At 37.9% G+C, this 14977-nt stretch overlaps 1 protein-coding gene across 3 annotated transcripts in view; it reads right to left on the reverse strand.

The window, feature by feature from the left end:
- wdr33 (WD repeat domain 33) overlaps positions 1 to 14977 on the reverse strand; it is a 102257-nt gene that overhangs the window by 34515 nt on the left and 52765 nt on the right. The window contains exon 8 of one of the 3 annotated variants that reach the window (XM_078410656.1): positions 2799 to 3075. The exons of 1 other annotated variant lie outside the window; for it this stretch is intronic. In XM_078410656.1, coding sequence (XP_078266782.1) covers positions 3056 to 3075 — 20 coding nt within the window. In that variant the 3' untranslated portion in view covers positions 2799 to 3055. Of the gene's footprint in view, positions 1 to 2798; positions 3076 to 3132; positions 5295 to 14977 lie in introns of those variants that run through there. One more of the 3 variants, XM_078410654.1, reaches the window with a different exon arrangement.

Below are 14977 nucleotides of genomic sequence, written 5' to 3' on the forward strand. Positions count from 1 at the left end.
GTGGAGTGGAGGGGAGTGGAGGGGAGGGGGGTGGAGGGGGAAGGGGGTGGAGGGGGAGGGGGTGGAGAGGGAGGGGGGTGGAGGGGGAGGGGGTGGAGGGGGAGGGAGGGGGTTAGAGGGGGAGGGAGGTGGAGGGGGAGGGGGGAGTGGAGGGGGGTGGAGGGGAGGAGAGGGTGCTGCACCAAAGCAGGAGAGGTTTGGGCCCATTGGGTCCACTTGGTCTGGTTATTCACTAAAAATTCACTTCGAAATCAGAGCCGGAAAGAAGTCCTGACTCGTCCATCCGGCAGTTATTTAAAGTTAGAGGCACAAGAAGTAACGCAGATGCTCCATTTTAACAGAATGAATGGTCTATTTGAAAAATCAGTTAGCTCCATACTAGATTTGGGAACAAATAATTTATAAATTTAATTTTACGTTTGAGGTACTTGCCTTGTTGGCTCCAAACCAGAGAATCTGCAAGCGTAGCGCAGACCTCTGACAAAATAGTGTTAGTTTTCTCCTTTCACTTCCTACCATGACCTGCACATTTATTCTTTGATTTCTATAAATCAAGGGCTTCCAACCCGACTTTAGTGTTTCCAGCGCCATCCTCCCTGGCCACCCTAACTCCAGCATGCGCAAAGCTCCAACTCCGGCAGAATTGGAGTATTGACATGTAATCACATCCCTTGTCATTGCAGTTTCAGACGATTTCCATTGGTCTCAATCCTTTAGTTCATTTCCATGATTTCATTCCATGCTATCCAACTTTTCCAGTTTCCATCCGCTCTCATCTGTACCCAGACCACTTGATGTCCAGTGTTCATCTGCACTTGATGGTCTACAACTAGTGGCATTGTGTTGTGCATTTCTCACCACCTTGAAAGGCACTAAAATTTTCCTCTGAATTTATACTTTGCTTACCAACCACTACCAAAATCTTTTTGACGTTCAATTTACAAAATCAAACAACAACTTGCTTTTTACGGCATATTTCATGATCCTATAATCAAGACATTACTTTTGAATGAAGGAAATGCATGAACAAATTTGAACATCCCTCTCTAGCCATTCCCCACATTCAGCGGTGTCAACCAGCTTCAGGGAAGTTAATGAGGTAGAAACATTGGTCAGAATTATCTCCCCTGTTCTTCTTTGAGTAAAGAACTTTTAATAATAATACATTTAATTTATATAGCGCTTTTCAAGATACTCAAAGACGCTTTACAGAGCAAACAAGACATAAAAACAAACAAACAAAAGATTTGTCCTGACGGAGAATCAAATTTAATATCCATTTGAGCACAGATGGAGTCTTGGGTATAACAACTCATCTGAAAGATGGCATCCCCATCATAAGAACATTACTTCAGTACTACACTGGAGAACCTGCCCTGATTACATTCCAGTGGATGGACTTGGACCCAGAACTTTCTGATTTCAAAACAATCCGATTCACTACTGCAAGTGTAAACTGCTCTCCAACATTTACAACTGTTGTTGAGAACACAAATTAGTTATAAACATTTTCACTATCTTTACTCCTAATTTAGAGAGAATGAATCATTTAATTAACAGGACACAGCACTTTTACCCTTTTGTGGCAGAGAAAAACAGAATAGAAATGGAGGAATTAGAAAGCAAGAAAAAAATGCATAGTAGATATCTGTGGTTAATTTTGCACAATGACATATGACAGCTGGAAGGGCAACCATTAATGGTGCACCAATAGAAGGCGATTAGTCGTATGCATTGCTACTTCGAAAGCCACTATGTTGCCCCATTGCTTAGTCCATGGTGTAAGCAGTCCTTTGCAAGTGGTTGTCAATAAAAACAAGGCTCAATGATTTGGCTGGGCTTTACATTAATGAAACTGTAATTTAATCCACGAGACAAGACTACTGAGGGGGATCTAGAAATTAAGTTAGGCTTTGTAGAATTGAGGAACAGTTCCAAGATAATGATTCGTTGACCTCTCTATGTGAACAGCTGGTGTAGATTTTAAAGCTTTTTATTTTTTTTTAAACAAATGATATTTAAAGTCAGGGTGGATTTACGTTTAACATATGTTGAAAGCAAGTTGAGATGACATTTTAATGTGATATTTGCTGTGACGAAATGCAGTTAAAAAATATTTTTGTCTGATGTAATTACTTGAAATGGAGCACATGATAGTCAGTTATGCACAAACTGGGCACATAGCACAGAGAATATTACCAAGGGGCAATTATCATATCTCTGATTTCTCCCCTTTTCTAGACCTTTTCTGCCATCTCAAGGGGTAAGTTAGTAACTAATATGTATGACAAACCAACAGACTTCCACAGCTATTTTGATCACACCTCCTCCCAATCAGCTTCCCTACTTATTTTGCTGAGACTTCCCACACCAGTGCTCCGAGATGCTTTTCTTTTCATTCATCCATGGCTTCCTCTCCATTACATTTGATAGGGCTCTTTTATTGTATCTGAACCACTTACGCAGTTTTGCTCACCACCTCTGCTCCCATCCACAGGTGGGAGAGGTCTTTGGCAGTCATCGCATTCCACCTCTTCAGCTTCCATATTCAATAAATACTGTTGACATCATACCAGGTTTAGAGGGGCAAATTTCCAGGAAGTAGACTGGTGCAAGAACTTTGATAATATAGATCTGGGTAATAATACCCAGAAAAATTGAATAATGTAGTGCCCTCCGTAATTTCTGGGACAAAGACCTATCATTTATTTATTTCCCTCTGTACTCCATAATGTGAGATTTGTAATAGAAAAAAGTCACATGTGGTGAAAGTGCACATTGTCAGATTTTAATAAGGCCATTTTTATACATTTTGGTTTCACCATGTAGAAATTACAGCTGTGGTTATACATAGTCCCACCCATTTCAGGGCACCATAATGTTTGGGACACATGGCTTCACTGGCGTTTGTAATTGCTCAGGTGTGTTTAATTGCCTCCTTAATGCAGGTGTAAGCGGGCTCTCAGCACCTAGTCTTTCCTCCAGTCTTTCCATCACATTTGGAAATTTTTATTGCTGTTCATCAACATGAGGACCAAAGTTGTGCCAGTGACAGTCAAAGAAGCCATGATGAGACTGAGAAACATGAATAAAACTGTTATAGAGACATCAGCCAAACCTTAGGTTTACCAAAATCAACTGTTTGGAACATTATTAAGAAGAAAGAGAGCTTATTAATCGCAATGGGACTGGCAGGCCAATGAAGACCTCCATAGCTAATGACAGAAGAATTCTCTCTCAAAGAAAAATCCCCAAACACATGTCCGACAGATCAGAAACACTCTACAGGAGTCAGGTGTGGATTTGTCAATGACCACTGTCCGCAAACGACTTCATGAACAGAAATACATGCATGATGCAAACCACTGGTTAACTGCAAAAATAGAATGGCCAGGTTACAGTTTGCCAAGAAGTACTTAAAAGAGCAACCACAGTTCTGGAAAAGGGTCTTGTGGACAGATGAGATGATTAACTTATATTAGAGTGATGGCAAGAGCAAAGTATGGAGGAGAGAAGGAACTGACCAAGATCCAAAGCATACCACCGCATCTGTGAAACACAGTGGTGGAGGTACTGTGGCCTGGGCATGTATGGCTGCTGAAGGTACTGGTTCACTTATCTTCATTGATGATACAACTGCTGATGGTAGTAGCATAATGAATTCTGAAGTGTATAGACACATCCCATCTGTTCAAGTTCAAACAAATGCCTCAAAACTCATTGGCCGGCAGTTCATTCTACAGCAAGACAATGATCCCAAACATACTTCTAAAGCAACAAAGGAGTTTTTCAAAGCTAAAAAATGGTCAATTCTTGAGTGGCCAAGTCAATCACCCGATCTGAACCCAATTGAGCATGCCTTTTATATGCTGAAGAGAATAACTGAAGGGGACTAGCCCCCAAAACAAGCATAAGCTAAAGATGGCTGCAATACAGGCCTGGCAGAGCATCACCGGAGAAGACACCCAGCAACTGGTGATGTCCATGAATCGCAGATTTCAGTCATTGCTTGCAAAGGACATGCAACAAAATACTAAACATGACAACTTTAATTGACATGACATTGCTGTGTCCCAAACATTATGGTACCCTGAAATGGGGGCACTATGTATAAACACTGCTGTAATCTCGACATGGTGAAACCAAAATATATAAAAATGGCCCTTATTAAAATCTGACAATGTGCACTTTAACCACATGTGTTTTTTTCTATTACAAATCTCAAATTGTGGAATACAGAGGCAAATAAATGATGGGTCTTTGTCCCAAACATTATGAAGGGCACTGTATTTATATATTTTCTATACAAAGTAATAGTAAATGTACTTTTGTAAGGGGAGGGATGGGCCTGGTAAGGACCTACAACCTGATGTGCGTATGGAGGTAAAGATCATGGCAGAGGTACTAATTGAGTACTTGGCACCTTCTGCTGCCAATGGAGATACAGCTTCCAAAGTCACAGTAAGTGGAAATTGTTGTTATTAGATGATAACATTTGAAAAAGAAAAGCTTGTGGATGTCATCAGGTCTGAATGGAATGGAATGCATCGTAGGCAACTGTGGACAGGAAGAATTTAAGGATAAACCCATCAACTACAGACTTTAATTTTGTGTGTTAAGCAGAAAAGATTGATGAAACGAATCCAGATTACGTACATTTGGGCTTCCAAGAAAGATTTGCTAGTGTGCCATGCAATAGACTTGTCAGCAAAACTGAATATCCTGAAATATAAGGTGCAGTGCCAGCAGGAATATAACAGAGTAAGTGATAAGAAACAGAGTTATGGTTGAACAATCATTTGTCAAACCTGATGAAAAGATACAATGGTCTTCACCTGGACCACCACTTTTAATGAAAGAGAAATGGCTTGGAGATGTATGCAGAATAGCTTCAAAATGTGCAGATGATGTGGAACTTGGAAATAAATAATGTGGAGAATAATGAAAGACAGTCAGATAAGCAAACTGCTGGATTGAGTGGGTGTGGGGCAGATATAATTTAACAGAAAAGCGTGCATATTGTTACATTTTAATAAGAACACGGAGAGACAATAAAAGCTGAAGGATGCAAGTCAAAGTTGCAAAGTTGCCACAATAACTTAAGAAAGGTTGTTTTCTCCAATGTTTTCGATCTACATTGCATTGGATCAGCAGAGAGCACTTATCAAAAACAAAAGTATATTTAAAACAAATAGAAGAATATATTCTGCCAATTAATGAATTCTCTTAAAAAACCTGGTACAATGTATAGCCTGTTAGCCCAGTGCCTGCACCCATGTTGATTGCATGTGGACCTGAGAACCATACCATAGGGAGCAGCAGTTGGAACATAAAAAAACAGAAGGGAGAAAGTTTAGAAATAGAGATTAAATATACATTAAGTAAGCAGTCAGTGATGGTCAATCGCGTGTGCAGACTGGGAACATTACAGCCTTGCAGACGCAATAGGTTGTCCAGCAAATTAAGATGATCAGAATTTCTAACATTCAATTTTTTTTCCTTTTGTAAAACTTAAGTAATTATTCTATTTTCTCCCCGTACATCTTCTTGGACTGAATCTTTAATTAAATCATCTGCGTACAAGGAAGGATTTCAGATGCAAGGTTTAGTGCATAAGTGAATTAAGAGAGATAAGACTAATGAGGAAGGATAGGCTCAATTAAACACTTAAAATCTATAGGATACTGTTTGAATTATACCTGGTAGTGTGAAACCAAAGCGCTGAAGGAGCTCAGCAGGACAGGCAGCATATCTGGAGGGAATGGACAGATGGCATTTCAGATCAGTACCCTTCTGAAAAAGCATCAGGAAACATTGTCTGTCCATTCCCTCCATAGATGCTGCCTGACCTGCTGAGCTCCTCCAGCAATTTGTGTTTTGCGCAAGATGACAGCACCTGCAATTTCTCGTGTCAGTAGGTAAATGCATTGGTAGTGCATTTACCTACTGAGCCACTGTGCAGCGAGGAGTGCTATAATTTTTTATCTACAATGTGCAGTAATCATAAACAAGAAAAATTAACTATAAATATATCCTTTGTGGAACAAACTTAAAAAAATGGTAGTGCATAAAGCATCTTTCATAACTTAAAAGTAAATGGGAAAATCTCCAGCTGGGATCAGGAGCAGTGAACCCTTGAATTCCACAGGGTGGTAGCATCTTCGTGATTCCTATTGCTTGATGTTCCTTGGGCTGGATTTGGGTTTGGGCGAATTTGCCTATATTGTGGCTTGCATAAATGAATTGAGAATAGTTCCATAACATTTAATTTATTAAGGAAACCCAAGTTGAACTGTTACAGACATAAGCACTGCCTTACAGTTAAAATAATTAGGAACTGTTGACAGGTTGTTAATGTGGACAAGTAAAAGCAAGATTACATACTTCAAAAAACAGCCAAAGCACACAATATGCCTCTTATTTTGGAATGGATGAAAGTAGGTATTTGTAAGATTTCCCAAACCCAAATCCAGCCCAAGGCACATCGAGCAATAGGAATCACAAATATGCTACCACTGTCAGAGTTATAAAATCACACTTAAATTGAAAAAACACTCCCTTCCATTGTGAAATTGGGGAAAGATTATCAATAGTGAAATGTTGTTGACCAATCACAAAGATGAGAAAACTTTCATTGATGAAACAAGTTGGTTGTGGATATGGTGAATAGAAACAATGGTGCCTTGCAAGGATGAGTTTTAGTTGTAACTGCTCACATCCATAAATGATTTAGATAATGGGATACATAGCCATGTATTAATGCTTGACAATGAAAAGCTAGGTGGTGTTGTAACCAGTTTCGATAAAACTTTACACTCAATGTGTAAATGTAAACCATTAATTTTGCAATTACAGAGTCTTTTTTAAATGCGCTAGATTAGAAGATCTAAAAGCCTTGGATTCCAAAATTAGGGGAAATCCCCCAAAAAAGACTAGTTAATACTATGACAAGTTTTGAAGAGAAATTAGAATATATAAAAATCTTACCAAAAATACAGATCTTCATGGAATAATGAAAAGGTAAAATTAATCAACAAATAAATTAGTATTGCAGAATGCAATATTGTTAAGACATGCAGTTTTCCTCAATTTTTGATGGGGATGGATTAGTGCATGGGGATCAGAGAGCTGCAGAACTTCCCCGCAGTTCTCCTTCAGTTTAAGTTTATGATGACAGGTTAGAGGTGATCGGTGTAGGAAATAGGTTGCTGGAACAAATGGTCATTTTCATTCCATTCTGCTTCATTGAAACTTGGCACTCTGTCTTTTTTCCAATGTGTATTAACCCTGACTTTCTATTGGAAAAAATGTAAAAGAACCATACATGTGCAGAAACACTTCAAGGAACTTTCTGATAACCTGAAGCTCACCCGACCTGCTTTCCATTTGGCTCATTGAACCTCACCTGACCTGCTTTCCATTTGGCTCATTGAAACTTTTTAATCATTGCAAACATTTACCGCAAAACGCCATTCTGCTGTAACACAAGAGTTGCACTCCTAAGAAACCTTGCACTATAGAAAATAGCACTGCAAAAAAAACTGTGTTAATTAGGAAAGGGACATTGGGGCTCGAGAATTTCAGGCTCAAAAAGTTAATTTATTTAATTGCCGACCTTATTTTTAATTTAATTTTAATTTAATTAAAAAAATTATTTATCTCACAGGATTTTCAAAAATAAAGGATCTTTATTATTAGATATAATTTTTTTTTGATGCTGCAAGCTAAAAGTACTAAGGTTGTATGATGCATTGATTAACAGAGTATCATTGCACGCATCAATTGAAGTAACTGGTTGTCAATTTCAGTCCTCCTGTGGAAAAACTAGCAGCTGTGTTCTTCAGGGCCAATGGTATCTGATTGCTGCAGGGAGGTTATATGGAAACTGTTTTTTCTCCTGAGCGTATTTTTCCCAAGACAGCTTCTATTTCTGCTTGTTAACTTCCAAAATAACTTTTGAACTATTTTCTAGATTCCAGTTGAAAACGCGTTATAATCAATTTGGGCACCATAATACAAATGGTGTTCCCTGATTCATCAATCTTGTTATATCCAATTGGACATTTGTTACAGCATAACTACCTGTATCACAAAGTCTTGTTTATACAGGTTGAAAACGCCACCTCATTAAAACTAGCTGTCACCAAGGGTCGCAAGAAAATTAAGTTTATATGAAAAATTCTCAACTGCCTGCGTATCCATTGGAATTGGATTAATTCATGCCACCTGGCAGTATATGAAATTAATTCAAATAATTTAGTAAATGGACCTCAAAAATGTTATAATTTGCATGTTTAAAATCTAAGCTGCTATACATTTTGAATACAATCCTGAAAGAAAACGAGATCTGGGTATCCTAGTGCATGTCACTGAAAGGAAGCATGCAGGTACAGCAGGCAGTGAAGAAAGCCAATGGAATGTTGGCCTTCATAACAAGAGGAGTTGTATAGGAGCAAAGAGGTCCTTCTGCAGTTGTACAGGGCCCTAGTGAGACCGCACCTGGAGTACTGTGTGCAGTTTTGGTCTCCAAATTTGAGGAAGGATATTCTTGGTATTGAGGGCGTGCAGCGTAGGTTTACTAGGTTAATTCCCGGAATGGCGGGACTGTCATATGTTGAAAGACTGGAGCGACTAGGCTTGTATACACTGGAATTTAGAAGGATGAGAGGAGATCTTATCGAAACGTATAAGATTATTAAGGGGTTGGACACATTAGAGGCAGGAAACATGTTCCCAATGTTGGGGGAGTCCAGAACCAGGGCCCACAGTTTAAGAATAAGGGGTAGGCCATTTAGAACTGAGATGAGGAAAAACTTTTTCAGTCAGAGAGTTGTGAATCTGTGGAATTCTCTGCCTCAGAAGGCAGTGGAGGCCAATTCTCTGAATGCATTCAAGAGAGAGCTAGATAGAGCTCTTAAGGATAGCGGAGTCAGTGGGTATGGGGAGAAGGCAGGAACGGGGTACTGATTGAGAATGATCAGCCATGATCACATTGAATGGCGGTGCTGGCTCGAAGGGCCGAATGGCCTCCTCCTGCACCTATTGTCTATAAAACAAATGGAAGAACTTTTCTTATGTGATTTATCAATAATTGAATGCTGATAAAAGAAACACTTTTGTCATTGGAACATGGTATGAACTGGAATGACATCACTCCTTGTTAAATAGTATTTCATATAGTTTTCCAAATTTGGTTACTTGCTTATTATTTTTGATATGGAGGTCAAACAAATAAGCAATACAATTATGTCACAAAGAAAAGCAACACAAGGATTGCGTTAAAATGGAAAATGAATAACAATCTTAAATATCTAAATTGACCCACAGACCAAAGTTAGTTGAGTTTTATTTTTAATTGCCAATTATGTAGGACTGAAGGTTTGGTAAGAGCTATTACTACTCTAGCAGCAATGACTGAACTAGAACACAATCTGTAAGTACTGGCAGACTGAGAAACTGGAACATTAAATTATTTAATAGCCATTTGGATCCATACCATTTGCACAAGAGGCCCATCAAGATAAATTGCTTGGAGATTTCAAATATTTTAATTCTGTTATCACTCAGTGCATTGAGTTGGACAGCTGGGATGTTCAGAACTATAAGGGTTTGACAGATGCAGGAAAGAAAGAATAAAGTGCATGTTGAATGATGCAGTTCTGACAAAGGGTCTTCGACCTGAAACGTTAACTATTTCTCTTCCCGCAGATGCAACCCGACCTGCTGAGTGTTTCCATAATTTTTATTTTAGATTTCCAGTGGATTAATTTTTAATTGGTAGGCGGCTGAAGCTGATAATCCTGTGACTATTAAATAAACCATCAGACTGGGTTACTTTCTCCACCAGGAAAGTGAAGTTCTTCTTTCAAACAAGTTACACTTTTTCAAGTTACAAAACTTTCCAATATTTGCCACAGTCCTATTGGGAGCCAACTGGCATGATGCAGAAATTTGTGTATTCAAGCCACATTCTAAAGACTCATGCTACCTTGCTTTTGGGGTGTGGTAGATATTCGACTAAACCCTGTCAGCTCTACAAAGTGGATATATGAAAAAGGCCATAACAAAATTTGAAAACAAGTTGAGTTCTTCTTGCCGTGATATCAACATTCCAGAGCACATCCCATATCCATGAATTTCTAATTACAAAGCTATTTGTTACTTAAGAGCAACGCAAGCTTGATTCAAAGCAAAGCTCTAAACAGAGCTGAAAATATCGCCATCAGGTCAATTTCCAGGAACTTAAACTAATAGCAATGTTGAAGTGGTCCTTATCACAAGGATTAGTCAGATTCAGAAAAACACAACCAATTGGATTATTGCCCTTAACCCAAGAATTAATACAAAAAATGTTCAGCCAATATTTAAAAGTAAATTATAATATAATGCAGAGATATTAATTCAGGACTTCTATTTCAGAAATATAATTATCTAATTGGTCAGAATCTCTTGCTATTATTTCTCCATAGCCTTGCAAATGATTTTTCATGTGCATCCCCAGAAACCAAGGAGATTACAAAAAGTGGTGGACATAGACCCAGTCCATCACGGGTACTGACCTACCCAACATTGAAGGGATCTGCAGGAGATGCTGCCTCAAAAAGGCAACCAGCAAAAATCCACACCACCTTGGCTGCGCTCTCATTTCACGCCACTGGGAAGAAAGTATTGGAGTTTGAAAACCATGACCACCTAGTTCAAGAATGGCTTCCTCCCAAAAACTGTCAGACTCTTGAACACGACAAAACACTAACTCAACTATGAACTACGGACTGTCTTTGGTTACACTAAAAACTTTGGGATTTTTTATAACTTGTATTGGGGTTATTCATTTATTGACATTTTTGTTACTGTGTTATCCGTGAGTTTTGTGTTTCCAGGCCTGTTCGGCTGCTGCAAGAAAGAATTTAATTGTTCTGTTGTCAGTACCTATGGCAATTAAACATTCAACTCTGATTTCCTTTGAAAGTTGCTATTTCATTTGCATCCACCACTCTTTCAGGCAGTACATTCCCATAATAGTTCAAACCCTTATAAAATGTTCTTCACTGGTCCTTTTGCTAATTATTTTATACCACGACTTCTTCTGATTCCCAAAGAAATTTGCCAATGTTTTAGAAAAATGTTTTAATTTCATTCATTTATAAAATTATAGAATCTACATTCTTTTTAACTGTTTTACGAATGTTTTAAAAACATTATTTGTTCATTTATTTTACTGCCTTTTACAGAATCTTGCTTTATGTAAACTCTTTTGTCCCAGTAGTAACTATACTTCGGATGTATTTCACTGTCAGAGCTGCAAAACCGTGCCATCTGAGTGGCTGTGGTATAGAAATACCTTGAAGAAAACCACCCTTCTTTTACTAAAGTAAAGATACGTTGACTCTTACTTTACATCTATAATTGAAGAATATCCATTTTGTAAAGCAAGAAAATCATTGTTAAGGATTTTTAACTTAAAACCACCCAAAAATATCATGAAATAAAATACTTTATTGCCATCTAAACTCTTAGGAATATAATTTTAATGATGAAAGAAGCAGCTGTATATTTCAATTTGGTTAGCATCTGTTGAAAATTGTATTCCCACAAAGTGGTCTATTTTCTATTTCCCTTCCATAAAGTTCTTCATGTTTGACGCAATTTATCTATTAAGGTTGCAACTCTTAGAAGTGCTACTTTTTTCTCCTGTTTCAAATTATTTTGTTTTGATCTGCATGATCCAAATACTACATGTACAAAGATTGATTATGTATTTGCAAAGAAGTGCTGTAATTTAACCAAATAACTCTTTGAATGAAATGCAATAAAAAGCTATGGTTTAGAAGTACATTTAACAAATCATTGAAGTTGGAAGCTGACATCTGGGATTCGACAGTCTGTAACAGCGCAGAATGGATTTCAATACAAAAAGCTAGCAGATAGAGTCAGAGTCAAAAGGTTACATGGCATGGAAAGCGACCTTTCAGGTCAATTATTCTATGCTCGCCAAGTTGCCTTCCTGAGCTAGTCCCATCAGCCCATATACCTCTCAACCTTTCCACAAACGTTTCAATTCTAATAGTCGGAAAGTATGTAGAATTATCATGGTTTGGTTATATCTATTTTACCAAGACCAAGTATCATTCCCAGAGCTAATTTCTCGCAATATAAAATAATTTAATACTTTAGTCTTGCGTTTCGAAAGCAAGTTATCTGTGCTGTAAATATGAAGGTCCAAGGGAGAATCAAATTCCATTAATCGGTCAATTCATTTATGGTGTGCATCAAAGTTAGAAGAAAAAGAAATGCAATAGAATCAATATACTGCTCCCATTACTTTATATTGTGCCAGGGCTGAGAACAAGTCATGATTTCCTTCCATGCAAAATGGAGTGCGCCCACAAAGATAGACAGACACATCATCATTAAATGATAAAGGATGGAATGCAGTTGACCCACATTAATGCCGAGGAGTGAAAACCACGGCCTCCTTGAGGAAGTTCAGTGCTGAACCACTGAAGTAATAAGGAAAGCAATAAGGAAAGTCCCTGTAGATTTGTCGTGAACTTAAAAAAGCGCACAAAAGCCAGACAAAAATATTGTTTATAATCTAGATTTCCAGAGGAAGGTATGGTATAGATGGAGGAGAAAGTAATTATAAAATAGAGAATAGGGGATGCAGAAAAAAAAAAACACAAAAAAAAGAAGTTACAAAAATTGCATTTTGGGGTTTGAATAGACTGAATGAATGGAGTCTGATGAGTGCAAAATGAAAGCTGGGATACTCTACAATTCCCACCTCTGTATACAGTTGAGGTTTAAATTCTAAACTAAATGACTGCACATTTGCTGCATTTTGTCTGGAAAAAAATCAAGTGCAAGAATCAACTAAAAACACACAAATGGCTAAGTCAAAAGAACTGATTCTAAACAGAACTGGCTTGTCAACATCATGCGATATGCAAATGTAAGGAAGGCAAGGTGGCAAGTGATCATGACCATTGTCAAGTGGTTTGAGTCAATAGTAATTTGGGAATAAAACGGTAGTTTAACTAATGAAACTGGCTGGTACTGTCATGTAATGTCTGCCCTATTCTATTGTACTATGTGATTAATAAAATAGCAGTATTCAAAATGGGTTTCTAAAGCAAAAACATGTTTTTCAGTTTTGCTTATTCTGTGTACATGGTACAACACATAGTTCATGCATGAAGTTACCTAAATTTGTCCAGAGCACAGAGCTGTACTGTAGAGCGAGGCTAACTGGAATACATTTGTTTTTGGTTTATTCAAAGCTGATCAGTTCCACCTTGGAGTTAGTGCTCAGAGCAAATTTAAAAAGATTAACTAATGGGGAATATTGTGACTGATTAGAACACAGCAAACTAAAGTGCAAAATAATTTATCACATACATTAAGAGAATAAAGTCTCCAAAAACTTTATAGGCAGAAATAAGGGATGATGATATGCTCTCTTGGATTACTTGTGCCAGTTCAGTGTTACAGGGATGTTTCGAGCATTAACACTCTGCTGCCCTCCAGTGTTCATTTTACAGCACCTCTGAGAATTTCTTTTAAGCCTTAATTTTTTATTACTTTTCACCCAACTTGGTTGGGAAAACAATTCCTTGAAGAATTCCTGGTATCCTTGAATATCTTAGCCAACAGCGTAGATGTTTATAAGGAGGCTAACATGAAACAAGGAACTGCGGTGTAATTAGTGCTGTTATAGTCATTGTCATCCAGCACAAAAACAAGCCCTTCGGCCCTCCATGTCTGTGTTAAACATCAAGCACCCATCAATATTTAAAACGTCATTCTAGCACACTTCCATAAGTGACTAGACTGTAATGAAGGACAATCTTGCTTTGCACTTTCCCAACTGAAGGACAAGGGGCAATTGTGTAACGTGCAAAGATCAGTTCAGTCAAATCTTGAATTTAGATTTAAATCTTCAAGAAACCCAATTCATACAATTTGCCATTCAGTGGGTAAACAAATTAAAGAAATGGATTTGGTGGCCTCCATTTCATATTGTCCCTGAAAGGGTTACAAAAGTGACAATTAAGTGGTTCTCTGCAAAAGTATTCCCAGGATGGTTTAATTAGTAAATCTCACTGATCTTGTCCATGACAAAACCCAGATTATTTTCTGAAAATTATTCTCTAGTGAATTTGATCTAAACTGAACAAAAGTGGATTGCTGTAATTGAGATGGGAAGAAAATCTGATTTGTCCCCTGTATATACATATGTCAAGGATATCTTGCATGACTTTCCTATTACTCAGCTGTGGATAATGCTGAAATATTGCAAATTGCAGTGTAGAATACACAAAGAGGAGAAAATGGAATACACATTACTAACTACTATGTTGAATAATGTGTGTTACATTTTCTCCTCCACAGAAAGGTAAATTGGCCATATCAGCTGTCTGTTTTTGACAGCCTTATTTGTTCAGCAATACTATGGAATTACACGGCTAGCATTTACAATAACATATCTCTAATCTTTGTGCATATATGTAGCATTGAAAGTGTAACACACTGACGTACATATTTCGAGAATTGAAACCATCTCAGATTAATTCAAGTATCGTCTTTATACTGGAAGAAATGTGAATCAGTGGCTACAGCTGCAGTTTTCAGAAGGCTGAATGAGTATCCACTGATGCAGATACTAATCATGATAAACTTGATAAGTATGGTATTGGGTGCAACAACCTCTAAGGAGCAGAAGAACCTGCTGCAATACAGAACTAGATTATATCCTACAGTGCAATTATGCATATTTAAAAGGGACACCATCAAACTAAAAACACACCGAACAGAACAGGCACAGGTAAATTAGGATTCACGAAATTAAAAATGGCAAACCTTCTCCCCCTTCTGTCGTGGGGTAGACTGAGACTGACTCTTCTCCCCCCCCACCCCCTCCCCAATTTCATGTTTCATGTATTTTGTGTTTTTATGACTGGCAGATCAATTTCCCTCC

The sequence above is a fragment of the Rhinoraja longicauda genome, chromosome 13 (genome assembly GCF_053455715.1).
Source record: "Rhinoraja longicauda isolate Sanriku21f chromosome 13, sRhiLon1.1, whole genome shotgun sequence".
NCBI classification, from domain to species: domain Eukaryota; kingdom Metazoa; phylum Chordata; class Chondrichthyes; order Rajiformes; family Arhynchobatidae; genus Rhinoraja; species Rhinoraja longicauda.